This window comes from Muntiacus reevesi, chromosome 3, assembly GCF_963930625.1.
Source record: "Muntiacus reevesi chromosome 3, mMunRee1.1, whole genome shotgun sequence".
Taxonomy (NCBI): Eukaryota; Metazoa; Chordata; class Mammalia; order Artiodactyla; family Cervidae; genus Muntiacus; species Muntiacus reevesi.
This window is the reverse complement of record NC_089251.1, coordinates 165212284-165235469: the sequence shown is the minus strand read 5'-3', so window position 1 is coordinate 165235469 and position 23186 is coordinate 165212284. Positions and strand designations below refer to the sequence as shown.

General features: G+C 42.4%; 1 protein-coding gene across 2 annotated transcripts in view; it reads left to right on the top strand.

Annotated features, from left to right (window-relative positions):
* SNX9 (sorting nexin 9) overlaps positions 1–23186 on the top strand; it is an 89110-nt gene that overhangs the window by 53420 nt on the left and 12504 nt on the right. For both annotated transcript variants that reach the window (XM_065931056.1, XM_065931057.1), the window contains exons 5-12: positions 2274–2439; positions 4692–4839; positions 6325–6409; positions 8409–8534; positions 8652–8769; positions 16211–16341; positions 20702–20805; positions 22067–22170. In XM_065931056.1, coding sequence (XP_065787128.1) covers positions 2274–2439; positions 4692–4839; positions 6325–6409; positions 8409–8534; positions 8652–8769; positions 16211–16341; positions 20702–20805; positions 22067–22170 — 982 coding nt within the window. The remainder of the gene's footprint in view (positions 1–2273; positions 2440–4691; positions 4840–6324; positions 6410–8408; positions 8535–8651; positions 8770–16210; positions 16342–20701; positions 20806–22066; positions 22171–23186) is intronic.

Sequence of the window (23186 nt, the reverse complement as noted above, 5' to 3'; positions counted from 1 at the left end):
CGCCAGGTTCCTCTGTCCATGGGATTCTCCAGGCAAGAATACTGCAGTGGGTTGCCATTTCCTTCTCCAGGGGATCTTCCTGACCCAGGGATGAAGCGTGCATCTCCTGCATTGTTGGGTGGATTCTTTACCACTGACATACTAATCCTAAAACTGAAGGTTGTTTCAGTTTTAAAAACAGAAAGCTGATGCTGAAGTTCACTGTAAAAATAATAAAAGATGTTATGGTAAAGTACAAAGTTTACCATGTGGTATTTCTTCTAGTGGGCTCCAAAGTAGTTTGGTACTAGAGGAATAGATTATTAGGAAAGAGTCCCAGAAATAGTCCCAAGTCCAGGGTATGGTAAAGGTGAATTTCAAATCAGTGAGGGGTGAATGGATTATTCACTAAATGATGTTAGGGCAGCAGACTGACTACAGGAAAAAATTAAGCTGGATTCCTATATTATTTCTTATACTGAAGTCAATTCCATGCAGGCTGAAGATTTAAAATTTAAAAATCTAGGATGGAAAAAAAAAATCTAGGATGAACCTAGAGCCCATTTTACAGAGTGAAATAAGTCAGAAAAAGAAAAACAAATGTCGTATATTAATGCATATGTATGGACTCTAGGAAAATGGTACTGATGAGCCAATTTGCAGGGAAGCAGTGGAGACACAGACATAGAGAACAGATTTGTGAACTTAATGGGGGAAGGAGGGGTGGGAAGGAAGCAGAGAATAGCATGGAAACTACCATATGTAAAATAGATCGCCAGTGGGAATTTGTCATATGACTCAGAGCTCAAACTGGGGCTCTGGGACAACCTAGAGAGGTGGGAAAAGAGGCGGAAAGAGGTTCAAGAGTGAGGGGACACATGTATGCCTGTGGGTGATTCATGTTGATGAATGGCAGAAGCCAACACAATGTTGTAAAGCAGTTATCCTTCAATTAAAAGTAAATTTTTTTTAAAAATTAAGGAAACAAAAAACCGTGGTTGCCTCCGGTTACTCTTACTGCAGTATTCCTTGAAATAGGGTGCCATATATTGCTTGTTTGAAAATTTTGTTTATAACATTAATAGTCTGTAAAATTATGCAAAAGAATAATGGGAGAACATATTTTAAAAATAACTTGGCATGACAGCCCCATTTTATGCAAGATGCCACCCCTTGGCATGTAGTAGGAGTGTAGGAATGTAACCATACGATCTCTTTCTAAAGCAGTTTGACAAAATCTTATCAATTTTATTAATAAATGTACACTTTCAGTAGCCCAGTAATTTTTCTTCCGGGAATTTCACATAGACCTATGTCCAACATAGATCCGTTGGACACGTGAGGAAAGATGTATAAGGATGTACACTGCAGCGTTATTAACAGTAGCAAAACAAACTGCAAACAAGTTAAGTGAGCATCAGCAAGTGCTCTTTAGATGATGGGAAGCAAATACAGAGGAATTCTGTGGAGTCGCGTAGAAGAATGTCATCATCCACGTGCTGATGTATTAATACCTAGGAGAATGTTTCAGGCTATTGAATGGAAAAACAAAAGAGAAGTGCAGAGTAGAAAAGGTAATTGGGGCTCACTTAGAGCATGTTGAAAGAATCTCTCTGCATGGCATGTGTGAGTAAGTATGTACAAAGGACTTTGTTAGGAGTTGTCTCTGAGAGAATGACTGGCATCTTAAGGTGGTAGGAATGCTTTTATATTTCATATCCTTTTATTCTTTTGATTTTTTAATTTTAACTGAGAACATAATACCTTTTGAAATAAAAATTAAAACAGTTAAAAATACAACTGATTACTATCAAGCAATTAAGGTCAATAAAGCATATTATTAGCATATATCATCTCAAAAACACAATATTAAGTGGGAAAAAAAGCTTGCAAAGAGATACAGACATCACAGTGTTGTTCAGGTCAGCTTTGAAAATAGAAAATAGTTGTTATTTATGAATATGTCACATATTCTGTTACACAGTGGGAGTGTCAGAACATGCATGAGAACGAGAGCAGGTTCAGAAAAGCCCTTACTTGGGGGAAGGGGAAAAAAGAGAGTTTCTCTGCTAACAGTTGTCAGGTTCGTCAGCAAACACGGCAAATTGCTAGCAGTAAAATTCGATTGATGCTGCTTTTTGTGCTTGCCTACATGTCTCTAAAATTTTGTTTTTTTAGTTACTTTACATTTCTATCAGTTTTTTTCAGCACTCCTATTCAGTTGCTTCCTATGAATTGAGTAGTGCTTTCTAGAAGTCACAATTACCCTCCCCTTTTTTTACCCCTAACAACAGGTCAGCAGTGGCAGTGACCCCTGGTCAGCCTGGAATGCTTCCAAATCTACAAACTGGGAAAGCTCAGACAGCTGGGGAGCCAAGCCGGAGGGGGCCGCAGCCCAGAGAAGCGCTGCCAACAACTGGGACTCAGCCTTCGGTCATCCCCAGGCCTACCAAGGACCAGGTGAGGAAGGGGCCGCCCTTAGAGGGCATCCGAGTCGAAGCGGGTTTAATCACGGAAGTGTGGTCACGCTCACTAATGGCAAACTTAGCGTTCTGAATCTGAACGAGGAAGGTTTTCATCATACTCTTTAGTCCACTCTCGGTTCCCTGTCCAGGAGAACCTTGTCACACATGCAAACGCTTGCAGGGACCAGGTTCATAAAGTGAGCCAACAGAGCAAGCCCGGGGCTGCAGAGGACGGAGGTGGGCAGGGGTTGATGCCGCCGCAGGAGGGCTGAGCTGGTGCTCCTGGACCACCACAGCTCCAGAGAGGCTGGAAATCTCCATCTTTATGTTGTCTCCCCACTTTAAAATCCTCACTACTAACACACATTTGTTTTTAAATCTTGGGCCAAAAAAAATGTGCACATGGATTGACTGTGGTTTATCACCTGCTGGTTTATGACCTCTGACCTAACTGTTCTATCATTTCCTGAACTACCTGTTTGACTCCCGGGTGCTTCGTGGAAACACTGAAACAAAGGAAGACTTTCTAAAAGGAGAAACAGTTCAGGAGTTAAGAAAGGTTATTTATGTCTGTTCTGAAATTGAGAGACCCGCCCATTATTTTTTAATGACCCGTCTGAGCGCATTGTGCCCAGAACTGAGTGTGCTGAATGGAGGGCCGTGGGTCAGGGGCCTGGAGGGGCGCAGGCGCTGCAGCTCCCACTCGTGGGGCCGGCACTGGGCTGCCGGAGTCGGGGGCTGGGTCCAGACCAGACTGCTGACATCACTTCTTCAGTGACTTGGCGTCGCTCCAGGAATCCTGGCCCAGATCCTTCTGATACTTTCTAGTCTTCTCTTTTTCCTTTTGGCATTTGTCTCTGGGCTTCTCGTGGTAGCGCACTCAGGGAGGAAATCCCAGGACACTTTCCTGCCTGATGCTTAGGGGACACCTCGGGCCTCCAGAGGCGGGAGACGGAAGCACAGAACAGTGGCGGAGGGCGGGCGGGAGGAAAGCTGGCAGCGCCCCATCTGACAGGGAGAGGATTATTAGAATGTTAGGCTGCCAACGCTGGTTTAGTCGCTACTTGTCCCTTGTTTCTTTCTCTTTCTCCTGCATCCCTTGTCCTTCTCTGGCCTGTGTTATTATTCAGTTGAGTTCAGTTCAGTTCAGTCACTCAGTCGTGTCCGACTCTTTGCGACCCCATGAATCACAGCATGCCAGGGCTCCCTGTCCATCACCAACTCCCAGAGTTTACTCAAACTCATGCCCATCGAGTCGGTGATGCCATCCAGCCATCTCATCCTCTGTTGTCCCCTTCTCCTCCTGCCCCCAATCCCTCCCAGCATCAGGGTCTTTTCCAATGAGTCAACTCTTCGCATGAGGTGGCCAGAGTATTGGAGTTTCAGCCTCAGCATCAGTCCTTCCAGTGAACACCCAGGACTGATCTCCTTTAGGATGGACTGTTGGATCTCCTTGCAGCCCATTATTATTAGTGTTACACAATTCCTTTTCAAAGATCTGTCACCCTTTTGTCCTCCCCCATCTCTTGGCTTAAACGGTATTTGACCTGTTTATTTGCAAATTTCTAAAGCTAGATTTATCAATGTATAGGTGGCCCAGTGGTAAAGAATCCACCTGCCAATGCAGGAAATACAGGAAACATGGATTAGATACCTGGGTTGGGAAGATTCCCTGGAGAAGGGAAGGGCTACCCAGTATTCTTGCCTGGAGAATCCCATGGACAGAGGAGCTTGGTGGGCTACAGCCCATGGGGTTGCAGAGAGCCAGACACGACTGAGCGCAGGACAGCAGAGCCAGCCTCTGGAAGATCTTCCCTGCACACCAGCGAGGGTTTGCTTGGCATCTTTTGACCGCACCACTTGGCAAGTGGGATCTTCCTTCCTGACCAGGAATTGAACCCGAGCCCCCTGGATTGGAAGCACAGAATCTTAACCACTGGACCACCAGTGAAGGCCCTCCAGAGTGTTTTTATCGTTGAAATTTATGTGAAGTTACTTGGACCAACAGCCCTCTTTAAGTTGTTTCTAACTTGTCTTTTGTGCTGAAAGGCAGAATCCTCAAGACTCACAACTGTAACTCACAGGCGTAACAACAGAGCCTGTACTCTTTGCATCTTTATTGTAATCCTGACCATGCACCCTTTTTTTCTTCTTTAAAAAATTGGTTGGTAGCTGTTACCAGAAAATTAAGTCACCCTGTCTTTATTTGGTCTCTCTTCACCGACAATCTTCTGTTCTCACCCCCAGCAACTGGTGATGACGACGACTGGGACGAAGACTGGGATGAGCCCAAGTCATCTCCCTACTTCAAAGATTCAGAGTCTGCAGAAGCAGGAGGTGCTCAGCGAGGAAACAGCCGGGCCAGCAGTTCTTCCATGAAGCTGCCACTTAACAAGTAGGTGTAAGAGCTGGGGGAACGAGGGGTCTCGTATGAGAGGCTGTGATGAGACAGAGAGGCTGTGTCTCTTTCCAGTGATCACGAAGTTTGGGGCGTGATTTGATCGTGTCTGTTTTTTTATTTGGCTCTTAGCTTGGAAGCTTTTTTTTTTTCCATTTTAAAGTGAAATATATGTTCCATTTAATGATCTGCCAAAGACTCTTTTTTACCTTTATCAACTCATGACATACTGTTTCATTGCTGATGTCACAGGAAAGCTAAAAATAATAATGATGACTTTCTTTTGAACGTTTTACCGTGTGTTGATCTTTTACCATGACCAGGCTTTGTGCGGAGCAGCTTGTGTGTTTTCTCTCATGTACTCTCACTTCCCTTTGTGGTACATGTGATCTCTTTTACTCTCGGAGAAACTGACCCCAGAGAGGTTAAGTAACTGCCCGCGTTCACAAGGTGGGAAGTGATCTAGTTGGAATTCCAGTCCAGCCCCTCAGCTGCCTGAGCACACCCTCAACGACTGTGCCTAATGTGTGTAACACTTTGTTTTCACTTAGATTAGATTATCCTTGTTTTTTTGTTTTTTTAAGTGTTTTGAGCAGTACTTGTAGAAACACTGCTTAGCAGGAAAGCTTGGGGGAAAAGATGAACATGGACTCAGAATGAAGGAAATGATACAAGCCCCTGTGAACATCACATTGGCCTTTAGCTTGGTTTAGGAATAAAATCAGATGTAATAAAGCTGGTTTTTATAGAAATAATATTTCCTATTTTAGGTGTTTTGCTTTCTGAGCATTTTTACCCACTGTTTATTTAAAAAAAAAAAAATTCTGAAACTTGTCTTCTGTAGAAGTTGTGCTTTGGGTGGGTATACATTGATTCCATCTTTTCTTCCATTTTAGAATTTTGCTTTGGGTGTAGACTTAATTTCTGGAAATAGCCAAGTTTATTATGTTTGAGGTCTCTTAAGAAGACAGGTTCTGAAGACAATTTCGAAAGAAAATGGCACAAGTACTTATGAACAGTGGGAGTTTCTTTGGGGTAATTGGGCCTCCCGAGGGAGAATGTGGAAAAGCAGCTTTTAATTTGGGTATAAAATGCTGGCGTGTGGCCTTCGCCCCATGGAGTCATCTCAAATTGTTATGCTCAGTACTTTCTTTCTACCTCTGTACCTGGGGGGCATTTTCTAGTCTGCCCTTTGGTCTTCGTGTGGTGATAGAGTGTCTCAGATCAAGCAAATCGAGCACCCGTAAATATCACACCTTCTGGAGTCAAACTGTCCTCTTACCAGATAAAGCTTAATTAAATGACTAATTGGCTGTTGAACAATCTGATTACGTCAGGTTTCATTTACCCTAGTTTCCTAGTTCCAGTACATCTGAAAGACAGAACAAGTTCAAACTGTTGCATTAAGCAAATGTGGGTGAGAGCTATAGAATTTTTACAAGGAAAAGGATAAGACTCACGAGCATTTGTCCTCATGATTAGATTTCCTGGATTTGCAAAACCTGGGATGGAACAGTATTTGTTGGCCAAGCAACTGGCAAAACCCAAAGAGAAAATTCCTATCATTGTAAGTTTGTTTATTTTTTGCTTTGTTTCTATTTAAACTCTTGTACAGTATCTTATAGAAGGTTATTAGTCATTTAGAAGGTATTCTTAAACACATTTAATGCTCCAAGTAAGTAACTGACAGTATATTAAGAGTATAAAAAATAGCATAAATTAATGCCCATTATTGTCTAGGCATTCTTTATTTTTACCTTTTCAGACTACCAGTAATTGAACAAATGCCCATAGTCTATATGTGTTTTTTATAATATTTATTTTTCTGAAGTGTCTTGAAGTTACCTTTTACATGCTGTTTTTCTACTAGCCAAACATATTTAGCTAATAAACGCAATTCAAATATTTAGGTTTCTACCTTAGCAGAGTACATGCATGTTATCAGAATAAGTTCCCTTTTCCTCTCTGTTGGTAATAGTTTTCTTTCACTAAATCAATCGTCCAGTTCATGGTAAGGAGCTAGCAAATGAAAGCTGGCAGTTAGTGACACCGTTCAGAATATCCATCTTCGAACGGCTTGCTCATAGGATGACACGGCTCCGTGGTTTCGCCCAAATGTTAACTGTGGATAGATTACCTAGCTGTATATTTCCAGATAAAATTTTAGAAAAGAACTGTAGCTATCTTCTGACCCTGATGATTTAGTCATGTAACTGTAAGTTGTGAGTAGGGCAGGAGGGCAAGGCACCTTGAGTTTAATCACCATGGAGTCAAATAAGGAAGAAATATCTAGTCTTATTCTATAATCTTTGGATCTTAGGAAACTCAATAATAATGCAAAAATGACACTGTATTTTTTATATTACTTGTTCTTACTTCTTTGGAATGCTTGAAATCCTGGAAAACTTTAGAGAGAAGGGCTGTGACTAGAGCCCTTTTATCTTTCCCTGAAAGCAAACTTGGGGTGATTATCTTTTGAATAGTTAGGTTAAAGATTTTTTTTTTCTTCAGACGTTTTTGTAAATACTGAACATGTATCCTGTTTTTTTCATTAAATTTAAAACTCCGCAGAATCAGGAGCCCATGGCCACCCTGCCCCTCAGATTCTCATAAGCATGAGACTTTGTCATAAGCATGAGAGTGTTGGAACAGAGCTCCAGGACCCCTGCATTTGAGTTGTCCCACACATTTTAGGCAGGCCTGCCTGTGTGGGCTTCTTGTGTGGAAAAGGAAGTGAGGAAAGCCATAGAGGCCTCAAAAACCAAGAAAAAGCAGAGACCTGGTCCTTTGGTTTTAAGGTGCAGCATCCCGACCCACTGGTAAAATATGACCTCATGGATGTTGGGCCCTGGTTGGTCAGAGTCTCCTCTCTCGGGCCCCATCACTGAGGGAAGTTCCCCAGGGCTCCTCTCAGAGGTTCCTGCCCTGTGGCTTCAGGAGGGTTTTCTAGATCTGAGTCCCTCTTGGAGAATCATAATATCAATCACTTGTTGTCAGAGACCTTTAGTCCCTCATTAAAGCTCTATAGGCTCCACTCACCATCCTGACCTAGTAGCCTCTAAACTTTCATACCTCACCTCACTTTTTCCTCCTTTCACCTTGAAAAAGAGTTAGGGCATACAGAAGATGAGAATAAGTGTTGAGGAAGTTTGATGGCAGTTTGACATTGCTGAGACAGCCAAGTGCATCATTTTATATTTCACAGAACTATTAGTCTGCAGTAGATTTGAAACTTTTAAAAGCTCGCCCGTCATTACACGTAACTGGGACAGCTGGACTGGAGAGAGATTGTGTCCCGCCCAGCATCCTCTCCAGGAAAGGCAGCTCAGCCCCTCTGCATGGCCTGAGACGCCCACACGGGAGCAGAAGGGCCTCTCTATTAAGTGTGTTCTTCAAATAGAACCTTAGTGAGAACAGAGAGCATTTATGTAAATAACTTCTCAAAGAAGAGCAAGAATGACTCTCCTAAGGACTTCTAGTCCTAAAAAGAATCATTTGGTTGATTTATATCAATTGTGTTAACTGATTTTCCATGTAACAAAATTGCCTCTCCCTGCCATGTGTAGGTTGGAGATTATGGCCCGATGTGGGTTTACCCTACCTCTACGTTTGACTGTGTGGTAGCAGACCCCAGGAAAGGCTCCAAAATGTATGGTCTGAAGAGCTACATTGAGTATCAGTTAACCCCTACTGTAAGTATTCAAGTTATCAAAACAGAACCGTGCTTACATCACTAGGAACGGCTTGCTTTTTTCTTCATTTTCTGTAGTTGATACTGGTAACTTTTTTTCTCTTTCCTTCTCTTGTAGAACACTAATCGATCAGTAAACCACAGGTATAAACACTTTGACTGGTTATATGAGCGTCTACTGGTTAAGTTTGGGTCAGCCATTCCAATCCCTTCTCTTCCAGACAAGCAAGTCACAGGTGAGTATGTTTGTGACAGAACTCAAAACAGGTGAAAAGACTCCAGTTAGAGTATTCTAACGCAAATCAGAAATGGCACTTTCCATCCTCTAGTGGAATGAGATGTGGGAGTCTGGAAACAGCAGCTAACTGCAGCCATAAATATACACACACACACACATAGTTCACACACATACACACACATATATAGCTCACATGTCTGGAAGTTACCTAACACCTAACAAAAAGGTTTCATAAAATTTTCTGTCCCAATTCCTATGTATATATGTGTCTTGGGTTCTGACGAAGTCACTGTGTCTTTAATGCTAACCCTTTCCCATAAAAGAAATATAAGCCTTTTTTGTGTGTGAATAATGATACCTGGGAAAAACAGGAATGATTCTGATAATCTAAGGTAGAAATTGGACTATATAACCCAGATAACGTGGACGAATCGCACAGTCCAGCTGCGTCGTTTTCATTGGCGGTGCTGTGCTCAGTCCTGTCGGACTCTTTGGAGCCCCGTGGACTGCAGCCTGCCAGGCTCTCCCTGGTCCATGGGATTTCCCAGGCAAGAATACAGGAGCAGATGGCCATTTTCTCCTCCAGGGGATCTTCCCAACCCAGGGGTCAAACCCACATCTCTTGCATCGTCTGCATTGGCAGACAGGTTCTTTTAACACCACATTACCTGGGAAGCCCCTGTCATCTTCATCACAAGTCTGTAAACACCAGATGTAGGCGCCGCAGTTTCTAAGTGTTAATGTAGGAAGTTACCAAGTTTTCTACTCAGTTATTTTGGTGACTACTGATATTTAAATGTTTTTATTTATCATTGATAATCACCCTCTCCCTTTTCTTATTTATTTAAATGTCATTTTCCCCCCATCCCCACCCCCAAGTAATCTTCTAGTAAATAATCCACAATGCTACCAGAGCCCCTTGTAAATGTGCAGTCAGAGGGTATTTTTCCTATGTCTGTTTTGAGAACAATCAGTGATTTTTTTTTTAACCCTTTCACCTGATCTAGAAACTGGAATGTTAGTACTCAGGAGTCCGTGTGTTTGTCTTGGAGTAGAAGTTTGTAAAGAAGCTGAACTTCATGTAGACATTAGAGTCTCCGTGTATAGCTAGAAAATATTGCAATACATGAAACTCTTAAGTAGAGAGAGAGAGAAGGATCAAAGATGAGAGTAAGACTTGAAATCTGGAAGCTGGAATGGTGCATGAGGAACGGATAGGCTCACCTGGGCCCATGAGGAGCAAGGAGGGGGAGCAGGGTCCCAGAGGCCTGGGGGTCTGGAGAGGATTCGGTCCTCACTCAGCAGGAGTGAGATAAAGACGAGATAGGGGCTGAGGGCTCATACCCGCCCATGGCAGAGCCCACTTGGGTGGCCCAGCCTGCAGGGGAGTGGTCCCGACGTGCCAGGCATTACATGTGCCCTGGCCCCTCACGCACAGGCGCTGTCAGCTTAGACACGCACAGGTGCCGCTCAGAGATGCTGAGAAGGGACGTGATGTGATTCCAGAGCTCACTCCGTGAGACGTGGACTAACTAATCCTCAGCTAGAACCAGTGGCCTTAGGAGAAGGAAGTTATTCTCCTTAAAGCATGACTTTTTGCTTTGCTTTGTTCAATGTGTGTGCTTCTCTGAAATTTTTTGAAGAGTGGAAACCATTTCTAAAGAAATTTTTTTGATTTTGGGGGAAAATCTCGAAAATTTCACATTGACCTAGCAGAACGGAGGAGTGGGCCTGCACGGCCCTCCGGGGGGCAACACCCAAGCAGCCCCTCGAGGTGCCGAGGTGGCAGGTTAGATGTGTGGCTGCTTCCTCCTGCTCAGACGTGTCGCCCACCCCAGTCCTCACTCACTGCGTATCCTCACTGTCCCTCTTTTCTGTCATCCATATTGTTTTAATCACAGCTTTCTTTCTAAAAATTTAGATTTTTCACCATTGCAACAAAAAGAATAAAATACTTAGGAGTATATCTACCTAAAGAAACAAAAGACCTATACATAGAAAACTATAAAACACTGATGAAAGAAATCAAAGAGGACACAAACAGATGGAGAAACATACCGTGTTCATGGATTGGAAGAATCAATATTGTCAAAATGGCTCTTCTACCCCAAAGCAATCTATAGATTCAATGCAATCCCTATCAAGCTACCAACGGTATTTTTCACAGAACTAGAACAAATAATTTCACAATTTGTATGGAAATACAAAAAACCTCGAATAGCCAAAGTAATCTTGAGAAAGAAGAATGGAACTGGAGGAATCAACCTGCCTGACTTCAGACTCTACTACAAAGCCACAGTCATCAAGACAGTATGGTACTGGCACAAAGACAGAAATATAGATCAATGGAACAGAATAGAAAGCCCAGAGATAAATCCACGAACCCATGGACACCTTATCTTTGACAAAGGAGGCAAGGATATACAATGGAAAAAAGACAATCTCTTTAACAAGTGGTGCTGGGAAAACTGGTCAACCACTTGTAAAAGAATGAAACTAGAACACTACCTAACACCATACACAAAAATAAACTCAAAATGGATTAAAGATCTAAATGTAAGACCAGAAACTATAAAATTCCTAGAGGAGAACATAGGCAAAACACTCTTCGACATAAATCATAGCAAGATCTTCTATGACCCACCTCCCAGAATATTGGAAATAAAAGCAAAAATAAACAAATGGGACCTAATGAAAATTAAAAGCTTTTGCACAACAAAGGAAACTATAAGTAAGGTGAAAAGACAGCCCTCAGATTGGGAGAAAATAATAACAAATGAGGAAACAGACAAAGGATTAATCTCAAAAATATACAAGCAACTCCTGAAGCTCAATTCCAGAAAAATAAATGACCCAATCAAAAAATGGGCCAAAGAACTAAACAGACATTTCTCCAAAGAAGACATACAGATGGCTAACAAACACATGAAAAGATGCTCAACATCACTCATCATCAGAGAAATGCAAATCAAAACCACAATGAGGTACCATTACACGCCAGTCAGGATGGCTGCTATCCAAAAGTCTACAAGCAATAAATGCTGGAGAGGGTGTGGAGAAAAGGGAACCCTCTTACACTGTTGGTGGGAATGCAAACTAGTACAGCCACTATGGAAAACAGTGTGGAGATTTCTTAAAAAACTGGAAATAGAACTGCCACATGACCCAGCAATACCACTTCTGGGCATACACACTGAGGAATCCAGATCTGAAAGAGACACGTGCACCCCAATGTTCATCGCAGCACTGTTTATAATAGCCAGGACATGGAAGCAACCTAGATGCCCATCAGCAGACGAATGGATAAGGAAGCTGTGGTACATATACACCATGGAATATTACTCAGCTGTTAAAAAGAATTCATTTGAATCAGTTCTAATGAGATGGATGAAACTGGAGCCCATTATACAGAGTGAAGTAAGCCAGAAAGATAAAGACCAATACAGTATACTAACACATATATACGGAATTTAGATAGATGGTAGCGATAACCCTATATGCAAAACAGAAAAAGAGACACAGATGTACAGAACAGACTTTTGAACTCTGGGGGAGAACGTGAGGGTGGGATGTTTTGAAAGAACAGCATGTATATTATCTATGGTGAAACAGACCACCAGCCCAGGTGGGATGCATGAGTCAAGTGCTCGGGCCTGGTGCACTGGGAGGACCCTGAGGAGTCGGGTGGAGAGGGAGGTGGGAGGGGGGATCGGGATGGGGAATACGGGTAACTATATGGCTGATTGATGTCAATGTATGACAAAACCCACTGAAATGTTGTGAAGTGATTGGCCTCCAACTAATAAAATAATATTAAAAAAAAAAAATTTAGATTTCTTTCCATGAAAACTTGAGTTCTGCCTTTCTCTACATTTTCAGGTTTGAATTTTAAACTCTCCTTTATCAACTTGGTTAGCATAATATGTTCTCCATGGTGTTGAAATAAATGGATTCATGAGCTATCTTAGAGTTGTGGGGGTTTCTCTTATTTTTTTCAGTTTTAATACACGGTTTATTCAGAATCAGATAACCCATGGCGTAGCCTGAAGCATCATGGAGTCACGGTTCTCCCATAGTAAGGATTTTTTTGGAGGGGGGGGAAAAGAGGTAAGGCCTGAAGCCAGGGGATGTCAGAGAAAAGCACAGAAGCAACAGCCCCTCAGTCTGAAGAAAGTTGGGCTTTGATTCACTGACTGGGCCGCGTGCCGAGGAAACTGGAAGGCACAGAAGCCGTTCTATTTCCCCCTTCTCTCGTCTGCGTCCTGCCTGAGATGCCCACAGCATCATTATTGTATAAACTCCCTTCCCTTAAATCCTGGAGAAAAGAAAAAGGAATACCAAGTAGATGATGTCATGACATTTCTGTGGACTTGATAATCCGTCCAGGAAAAGCTTAGAGCTAAGATTTTTCTAATTTGTTTATGGATTTTATTTTTTATGCAATAACATTGAATGAATCTGGTTTTATTTCTGGGGGCCAAACTGGCATATTAACATTATTCATGAAAACCTAGGTCAGGGTCATAGGAAATGGGCAGATGGAAATCCCTCCTCTCTTTTTTCTGAATTTTCTGGAACCTGGTAAGAATATCCTCACAAGAACAAGATAATAGCTGAAGTCACAGTTTGTAAATAGACCAGCTGTGTCAGAAAAAAATGTTAAGAGAAATAAGAATGACTATTTAATTCCAACCAATGAGTAGGTTATAAACTCTTGTACAGTTGACTTGATCATAACGCGGAATGCAGTATAGCCCTTAGGTCTGTGCTGTCTTCCAGGGTCTCTTCTGTTCATGAGGTGGGTCATCGTCTGCACGGTATACAGGTTTCTGCAGTACTTATTAATCTCTGCTCCTAGTACATGCAGAATTTGAAGTGTTTTAATATACAGGAGTGGGGTCTAGTTTTGTAGTCTTCAGTTTAACATCTAGGTCTAGGGTTTATTTTGAGTTAAGGATTGAATAAAGTGTAAGGTGGTGGAGGTTTATGTTATAAATCTGCTCATCTAGTGGTTCTTGGACTATCTATTGAAGAGAGTATCCTTTCTCTGTTAAGTTTCCTTTGCATTTTTGTCAAAAAATCAATTGAGCATATTTGTGCAGGTTTATTTCTGGACTCTATTCAGTTCCATTGATTTATGTGTCCATCCTTTTGCCAATACCACACCATCTTGGTTATTGTAGCCTTAAAATATAGAAAGTCTTGAAGTCAGGTATATAAATCCTCCAGCTTGGTTCCATTTCAAAATTGTTTTTAGCTATTCTTTTTCTTTTGCCTTTCCATGTAAATTTAAGAGTCAGCATGATTCTTTTATAGTCAGATACCTATAAACAATCATGCTAGGGTTTTTATTGGAATTGCATTAATTCTGTAGACCAATTTTCGGAGAACTTAAATCTCTCTCTTTTTTTTTTCACTGTCACCAACAGCACTGTGCAGTTTTATTAACCATTCAAGTACAGTAGCGTCTGTAAGATCGGGACAGAATTGGGATTTAAAAGTGAACAGATACCCAGCATCTAACAATTTGAAAGAAGCCACTACATACTCTTTTTGCAGACATGTTTTCACGGAGCCAATACAGTGCCAGCCATTAACCCAGCACACCATACTGAGGTGGAAAAGATGCAGCAAGAAACATAGGTACATTAGGAAGACGTCAACACTTTAGAGAAGTTACAGTAAAACACTTCTCGTTTCTCCCCCCTTTAGCCCCTAAAACATCATCATACCGTCTGGATCTACCTATACAGTCCTACACCAGCTTGTGGAATGTGTTTGTCAGGAGAGCAAGAGTAAAATGACACTGGCCAGTACAGCCTCTGGATGTTTAGGAAGGGGAAGGGGAGAAAGTCCGTTCTCAGCACAGATGAGTCGGCCTCAGTCTCCTCGGCGGGATCTTGGACCCTCTGTTCTTCCGCACTCCCTCAGCGTGCCTGCCCTTCTCTCTTTGCTGGCTCCGTCTTCCGGGTCAGCTGCTCTTCCGCCGTCATCCTGACGTCGTTCTCCTCTGTCGCTTTCTGAAGCACTTCTTTCTCGTGCTCTCTCTTCTCAGCGAGCTGCTTCAGGACCTCGGCTTCATGGCACTTGCATCTTTCTTCTGCAGCTCCTAATCTCTTCTGAATTTCCTCCAGGGAAAGATCCTTCTTCTTAGGAGAGGCAAGGGGACTTCCTGGGACACATTCTTTTGGTCAAAGGCTGAGAATCAGCTCCAAAGCCTGGCCTGAAGCACACTTCTCTAGTCCCTGCACCTCGTATCAGAAGAGGCCGTGGTGAAGAGGAGAGAGGAGCCCGGCAGCGTACTCTACAGGGTTCACTGGCAACGAAAACCTGCTCAGTCAGTCCCAGCCGCCTGCCACCCTCTGAGAATTGAAATCTTAGCATGGAATCTTCCAATGCAGGAACTTAGATGTGTCATACTTGATTTTCATGTAGGGTTTTATATATTTCAGCTACAGATTCTGTGCATACTTTCATAGATTAATATGTAAGACTTTCATGGGGTGGGTTCTATGGTAGAGGAAATAGAATGGAGTGCAGAGATGGGGTGCAACCCCAGGTCAGAGCACCCCAGAACCCCCTCTTCTGGCCTGAATGTCAACAGTTTGGAAGCATAAACCCTTCTCACAGGCTGTATGCCTCTGGTTGATTTCCACAGCACTTAGTTTTTGTGGCTTTTGTTCGGCTTTCTAGTTGCTTTTCAGGACTAGGATTAGCTAATTGTCAAACACTTCTATAGCCAGAATTTCCATCTCCAGAAACCTTTTAACTGATACTGATTTTATTAGGCTTATAAAAATTCTGTACTCACTTGATGTTTGGTATGTAAGGTTTGTTAAACTGATTTTCTACTTTAAAACAGAAATATCACCCATTAAGCTCCTGTTTTATGATGGTCTTAAGTTCTGGGATAGCAGCTTTCATTATTGCATTCATGGGAAAATTGCTTTTTCTAATTTTCATTTAAGTAGTTGAAAAAGCAAAACAGGGGGAAAAAAACCACAGTTTTGAGTTGGTTTTCATAAAGACTTAGTTTAATTCTGTATATCTGAGATTATATTGTATTTAGACACATTTTTATAAATATAGGAATTTCACCTTCTTGATAAGAATTGCTTATTAATTTCCATATTTTCACCCCTTTCTTGCCTGTAAGGCTTCATATGATCATACAGGCACTGGCATGTTAGTTAATAAGAAAGAGAAAGTTTTTCATATTGAGATAAAATTTTGCTTTCAGGTTTGTTGAGTACCTTTCCTGTGGGCCTTTGAACATCCACTGTGTTGCTTGTTTTAACGTTGTTGAAAAATTACCATGGTTTACCTATTACTGAGTATCTCTGCCAGTAGCCAGTAGCCGTATGAGCAGCGTTTCCGCCTGGGTAACAATGATTCCTCCTGGGCAAAGTCGCACGTTACTCTTGGCTTGTCTCTTGCAGGTCGCTTTGAAGAAGAGTTTATCAAAATGCGCATGGAGCGGCTTCAGGCCTGGATGACCAGGATGTGTCGTCACCCAGTAATCTCAGAGAGTGAGGTCTTCCAGCAGTTTCTAAATTTCCGAGATGAGAAGGTAGGACATTTTATTATAATCCTGGAGGATATTGAAAATTGTCACATTCATGCCAAGGAAGTTAAATCACGTTGATTAGTTGGCTATTTCTAATAGTAAAGTAGTTACAGTGTGTGAGCAAGGAGTTTGCCAAAATGATTTTCTGCAAACTGGGAACCAGTTGGCCCAGTGAGGACAGGGGTGAGGGATGTGATAGGATGAGGGGCTTTTTCCTCAATGCTGTTAAATATAGGATAGACCCCAAGCTGTGTAGGATATTTTCAGCATGAATTTAGGGAAATAGTGTGAATGATTTCTTAGGATCATATTTTGACCTTACAGTGTAAATAGTGTAATGAAAAGTAGATTCATAAGTGAAGCTGCTTTCTCAAAGCCACCTTGTTTTTCCAGAACTGTTGTTGTCTGTCCAGGTCTGCCTCTGCCCCGTGGGCAGTCATTCTGCCTGCAGTCACTGTTCTTGTTTGAAAATCAAGAAGAAATTGGCTGCTTGTCATCTCACTATTGTTGTGAAATAGTGAAATAGCTGTGTGTCACCTTAGTCCTCCATTGTATGCAATCATTTGTTTGGTCATGCTTAGTATAATTTATAGGTTAGAGATCATTCCATTTAAATATTTGTAGTCTTTTTGCATTTCATGGTGAATGCTTCCATGTCAAAATGTAATATATAGCAGTTATAAAAACTTTGTGGAACCCCCTCCAAGTTGGTGCCTTATACTGCTTGCCACAGGACTTTAACAAGGGCTTGTTTGATCTGTCTAGGATTCTGTTGAGGAAGCATTTCTAAAGAATTCCCTGGCGATTCAGTGGTTAAACTCCATGCTCTTACTGCCGAGCACCCGGGTTCAGTTCTTGGTTGGGGAACTGACGTACCATCAGCTGCCTGGCATGGCCAAAAAACCCCAAAACAAACAAAAAAACAGGAAGCATTTATAAAGGTTATGCTTTATGCAAATTTTAGGCTTTTTTCTTTTTTTGGTGCTTTTGATGTAAGAGAAACAAGAAAGAACCTGGGGCCAGGGCACTTGGTTTTGGTCTTGGCTCTGCTTCTGACTACCTCCATGACCTTGACCGAAACATGAATTTCTTTGGGCCACAATTTCCTCACCTGCTAAATGACAGCATAAAACTAGAAAATTGTTAAAAATTGTGATTCTCTGGGCAAGAGTAGTTCATATAGATGGTTGGACATAGAAAACCCAAAAGAACCTACAGAAAAATGTAAATCTACATTAAAAACCATGAAACACTGCTGAGAGAAATAAAAAGACGACCTCAATAAGTGTTCCAGCACTATGTTTTTTGAATTGAAGAACTGAAAAGATGTCCTCCATAGAAAATTTAAGCTCCAAGAATAGCCAAGATACTCTTTAAAATAAAGATGAAATGGGAGGAAGCCTTTCCTGGATGTTGAGACTCATTATAAAGCTAAAATATTTTAAAAGCAGATCAATAGAATAGAATGGGCCCTTGATTTATGACAAGAATGATTCTGAGGATGGGGGAGGGGGATAGGCAGTCTTTCCTATCAGTGGTGCTCTGTTGGATGGCATCTCTATTGGATGGCATCTCCATTGGATGGCATCTCTGGGAAAAATAAATGTGGTCACTGCCTCACAACAAGCTGTTGATTTTGTTAGGTTTGATGTTGGTATTTTGGTAATGTTTTTAAGACTTGGCCCTTATCTGTTAAAGATACACAGTGAAGTATTTATAGGTGAAATGATATTCTATCTGAGATTTCCGTTAAAATAAACAAGAAATAAAAGTAGGATGGAGGAGACCAGATAAAACAAGTTTGGTGAAAAGTTGATAATTTTTGAAGCTGAATCTATAGGGGTTTATTAAAATATTTTTCTTTCTACTTTTATCTGGTTGAAAGCTTCCACCATATTGAGTCTAAAAAAAATTAATTCCTGATGGTTTACAAGTTTAAATGTGAAAGACAACACAATAAAGCTTCTCAAAGGTAACTTAGGAGAAGATTTTCGTACCCCTAGGGTAGGGAAGGATTTCTGAAATAAGACACATACAGGAAGAGACTGACAAATTTGCAGGAAGAGACTGACAAATTTGACTACCCTAAAAAAAAAGAACTTTGGTTTATCAGAAGTTATTAAAAGGAAAAGTCGAAGATATGAACGTGTATAGTCAACAAAGGGCTGGATTTTAGAATATGGGGAAACCCAAACAAATTGATAAGCAAGATAAACCAGTAAACAAATGGGAGATTTGGTAATGTCCCTCACAAAGCTGGCTTAAAACTCAACATTCAGAAAACTAAGATCATGGCTTAAATGAGGCACCTAGTCTCATCACTTCATGGCAAACAGATGGAGAAACAATGAAAACAGTGACAGACACTCTTGGGCTCCAAAATCACTGCAGATGGTGACTGCAGCCATGAAATTAAAAGACACTTGCTCCTTGGAACAAAAGCTATGACAAACCTAGGAAGCACATTAAAAAGCAGAGACATTACTTTGCCTACAAAGGTCCGACTAGTCAAAGCTATGGTTTTCCCAGTAGTCATGAACAGATGTGAGAGCTAGACAGTAGGAAAGGCAGAGCGCCAAAGAATTGATGCTTTCAAACTGTGGAGAAGACTCTTGAGAGTCCTTGGACAGCAAGGAGATCAAACCAGTCAATCCTAAAGAAAATCAACCCTGAATATTCACTGGAAGGACTGATGCTAAAGCTGAAACTACAATACTTTGGCCACCTGATGTGAAGAGCCGACTCATTGGAAAAGACCCTGATGCTGGGAAAGATTGAGGGCAAGAGGAAAAGGAAGGATAGGATGAGATGGTTGGATGGCATCACCAACTCGATGGACATGAGTTTGAGCAAGCTCTGGGAGTTGGTGATGGACAGGGAAGCCTGGCGTGCTGCAGTCACTGGGGTCACAAAGAGTTAGACACAACTGAGCGACTGAACAGCAACAACTCACAAAAGAAAATACCTGAATCGTCAGTAGTGTATAGAAAAGCACTTAGTCTTATGAGTAATAAGAAACGCAAATTCAAGCCACAGTGAATAAACTTACCAGAAGGCTGAAATTAGAAAGACCAAGATGCCATGTGTCTTCTTGGTGAGATAAGGAGCTTCTGAAACTCACAGTCTGCTGGTGGGTGTGGAAGCTGGTGTGACCAGTTTGGAAAACAGTTTGGCATTATCTGCTTGAACAACTTTCCACGCCTTGTTATATCCCCACAGAAGTGCATGTGCACACACACCAGGAGATGTGTACACAGCAGCTTTGTCCATAACTCGCCAGGGCCACTGATGGCTACCCGTAGTACAGTGGGGTCAATAAACTGGGCACCAGTCACTCGAGGGAATGTTACACAGCCAAGAAATGAGTGAAGTCCAGCTGTAACAACAGTGTGCGTGTAACTTCTTAGCATAGGTTGAGCAACTAAGGGCAGACACAGGAGAATGCCGAGTGTTGTGTTCTCAGCTAATTCACAGAAGTAGCAAAACCATGGTGCAGGGACTTCAGTGGTGAAACTGTATGAAGTGAGGAACTGAAAACCATCAAGAGTGGGTGGTCATGGTTACCCCTGGAGGGGGAGGGAAGGGGCAGTGACGGGGAAGGGACGAGAAGGGGGCTTCCAGAAGTCCAGCTCTCATTCTCTCTCTTGCCCTTGAAAGTAATTACACAGGAATTGACTGTATGAGAATTTGTTGTACTGTGAATTTTTGCTTTGGGCACTTTTCTGTGGGTGTGTTATAGACACACGGTGGTGGTGGTTTGGTCGCTAAGTCATCTCCGATTCTTGCAACCCCATGGACTGTAGCCTGCCAGGCTCCTCTGTCCTTGAGATTCTCCAGGCAAGAATTCTAGAGAGGGTTGCCATTTCCTTCTCCAGGGGATCTTCCCGACCCAGGAATTGAACCCAGGTCTCCTGCATTGTAGGCAGATTCTTTACCAACTGGCCTACAAGGGAAGTCCATATATATTTGATTTGTAGTAATTTTTAATAGTTTATAATATTGTTTTTTATATTTAGAAAGGCTTTAATCTTTTCAAGAAAACAACCTAAAATTTTGAGGTGCTTTGTCAGATTCCTCGGGTGTGTTTGTACAGGTGGGTGGGCCTTGGGAAAGGACAAGTCCTGGGTCACCTCACTCCGAGAGGATTTGAGCTCTTAAGGACCGTTCGGCACACGGCACCGCTCACACTGCTCACGTGTGGGGTGGAGTTGGAGATGCAGGGGGTGCGGAAGGAGACAGCATGGCACTGCCCCCCGAGAGTTAGAAGGATAAAGACGGTCAGTGAGCCGACGCTAGGACGGGATTTTGAAAGAGCCGTTTGGCTCCGCTCCCCACTTTAACGTCATAACGTTCCTCTTTACAGGAATGGAAAACTGGGAAGAGGAAGGCTGAGAAAGATGAGCTGGTCGGAGTTATGATATTCTCCACCATGGAGCCAGAGGCACCTGACCTGGACTTAGTGGAAATGTAAGAGATCCTGCCAGCCGCCCCCGCTTCCCAAACTGGATCCACCTCCTCTGCTCACAGGCCTTGGCCCGTCTGACCACACCTGGAATTCACATCATCAGATGAGAGGGTGTGAAATGAGTGGGTTGTGGTCAGAAGTCATGGAGAGCATCTCTTGTCCTTGAAACACTGTCTTTCTAACCATAACATCAGTTAAAGTCAGCTTCTTTTTTACCTTGAAGTCAGTGATTTCACAGTTGACACAGTGGTTGGTAGTTATTAATAATAAAGTATGAGGACACGGCATGGCACTGAGCCAGCTGACACCCACGGATCAGTCCACGGGCCAGAAATCTCTTTGAACATAGCCTTGAAGAGAACAATCTCAGGCCTGTTTTTCCAGTGTTGTTTTAATCTCTTGTTTTTAATCTTGTCATCTTTTTAATGGAGGCTTAGTTGAAAGTCTGGAGTAGTTCCTTTTCTGTATAAAGATTAATAAGAAATCTTGTGTTTGTTCATAGTAATAATTTTAAGCAGCCTTTTTTCTTAATGTATAACCATTGCTTATGTTTTGTCCAGTATATAGACAGTCTTCTAACTACACAGAGAGAAAATCAGTGTTAATATGTTGACTTAGGTCTGTGTTCTTCCAGACCCTACTCTACAGTGTATCTGAAGGGAAAATGGTTGTGTAAACAAAAGTGACCTCATGTTACACAGTCTCTATTATAACCTCCTCTTTCATTTAAAAGTATATTGTGATAATTTTTTTCAAGTCAGGAAAAGCTTTTTAATCCTGAAGGAACTGGTATCTTCTGTATCACTTAGATGCTGTGTGTGTAGGTTTGTTTTCTCTGATTCATTAAAGTAGTTGTTGGAATGAGTGAACAGTTACCACCAGCAGCCCATACTGTAGAGTCACCAGTACCCGCAGTGGCTGAGCTTCACTCAGTAAGATCAGTAAGATATTCAAGAAACGAAGATTTTATTTACTTCAGAACAGTTTTAGTTAGAATTCACAAGGAATGGAGGGCGAAAGAAAGCAGAGTTAAAATATAAGTGGCAGATGTTGAAGCAGTTCTTTAAAAACCTGAATCCAGCCGGTTTTTAAGACTGATTTAGTTACAGCACAGTTGCTAGAATGCGCAACACAAGTACCCGTGGTCAGGCTTGCTGTGAGCTCCCCTGACCATGTTGGACTTTTCTCCTCTTACACCTCACGTTGTCTGGACGTTGGGTAGTGAAGTCAGGGACGCAACCTCCTTGTGTTTTTGCCCCACAGAGAACAGAAGTGTGATGCTGTCGGCAAGTTCACCAAAGCCATGGACGACGGCGTGAAGGAGCTGCTGAACGTGGGCCAGGAGCACTGGAAGCGGTGCACAGGACGTAAGTGCGTCCCCGGGGGCCGGGGGCCGGGCAGCGCCACAGCCACGGCGCTCTGCGGAACCTCGCCTCCCAACCCGGTTACAGCACAGGAGACTGGCTTGACCAAAGCGGGTTCAAGAACCCCCGTAAAAAGCATCACATTCACTTAAATATTTCCAGTTACGTGGGGTTTGTAATCCATGGAAGAGTCACCCTTTCTGCCTGCAGAGAAAGTGCCCGTGGTTATTTTTAATCTCAGGATCTTTTTAATAGTCATCCCTCTAGTGAGTTGTGTGTTTGACTAAAGCTCTAATTTTAGGAAAGCCCGGTGGCGGGTGGTAGCAGAAAGCCCGGAGCCTGGGTCAGACCCAAGAAGTGCCGCTGTCCGCTCCGCTCTCTGCCTGCTGCACTGCACCCTCCCTTCCCTTTCTCCGCTGAACCATTTTCCCGTGTCCCCCAGACCCAGGCCGCCCTGCCGTCCAGCAGCCAAGGAGAGAAGCACAGTCCAGTGTCCGCTGTGGGGATCACGCCTTGGCTGCTGTGGTGTGAAGGATGGCCGAGTTGAGTACTTTCAGCAGAAACCTGCAGCCCAACAAAGCCTAAAATGTTTCCTGTCTCGCCCTTTGCAGGAAAAAGCAGGCCTTACAATGGCCCTCCACCATTCACGTGATATTTTATATCAACAGAACCGTTGTCATGTACCAGCTGTTTATGCTCGAGGGGCAGACGCCAGGAGCAATAACACTGGTTCCTTTTCCCATGGCAAAGAAATGCTGAAAATAGAACTAAGCCTGAAAACATAACCTATACAAATGCAGCATCAGAAAATAAAATCTGTTTCAGGCCTTTGGTCACAGGGAATAACTCATGAGCCAAAAAGGGAGTGATACTTCTCTAAAACGTAAATGAAATAATTTAATTGTTAAAATAATTAACTGTAAATTCAGCAGTTTCCCCTTTTTAAAGAAAATTTTAAATGAGTACAAATCTTAAAATGTTTAAGGATATCACAAAAGTCTGGGATTATGGCTTCTATT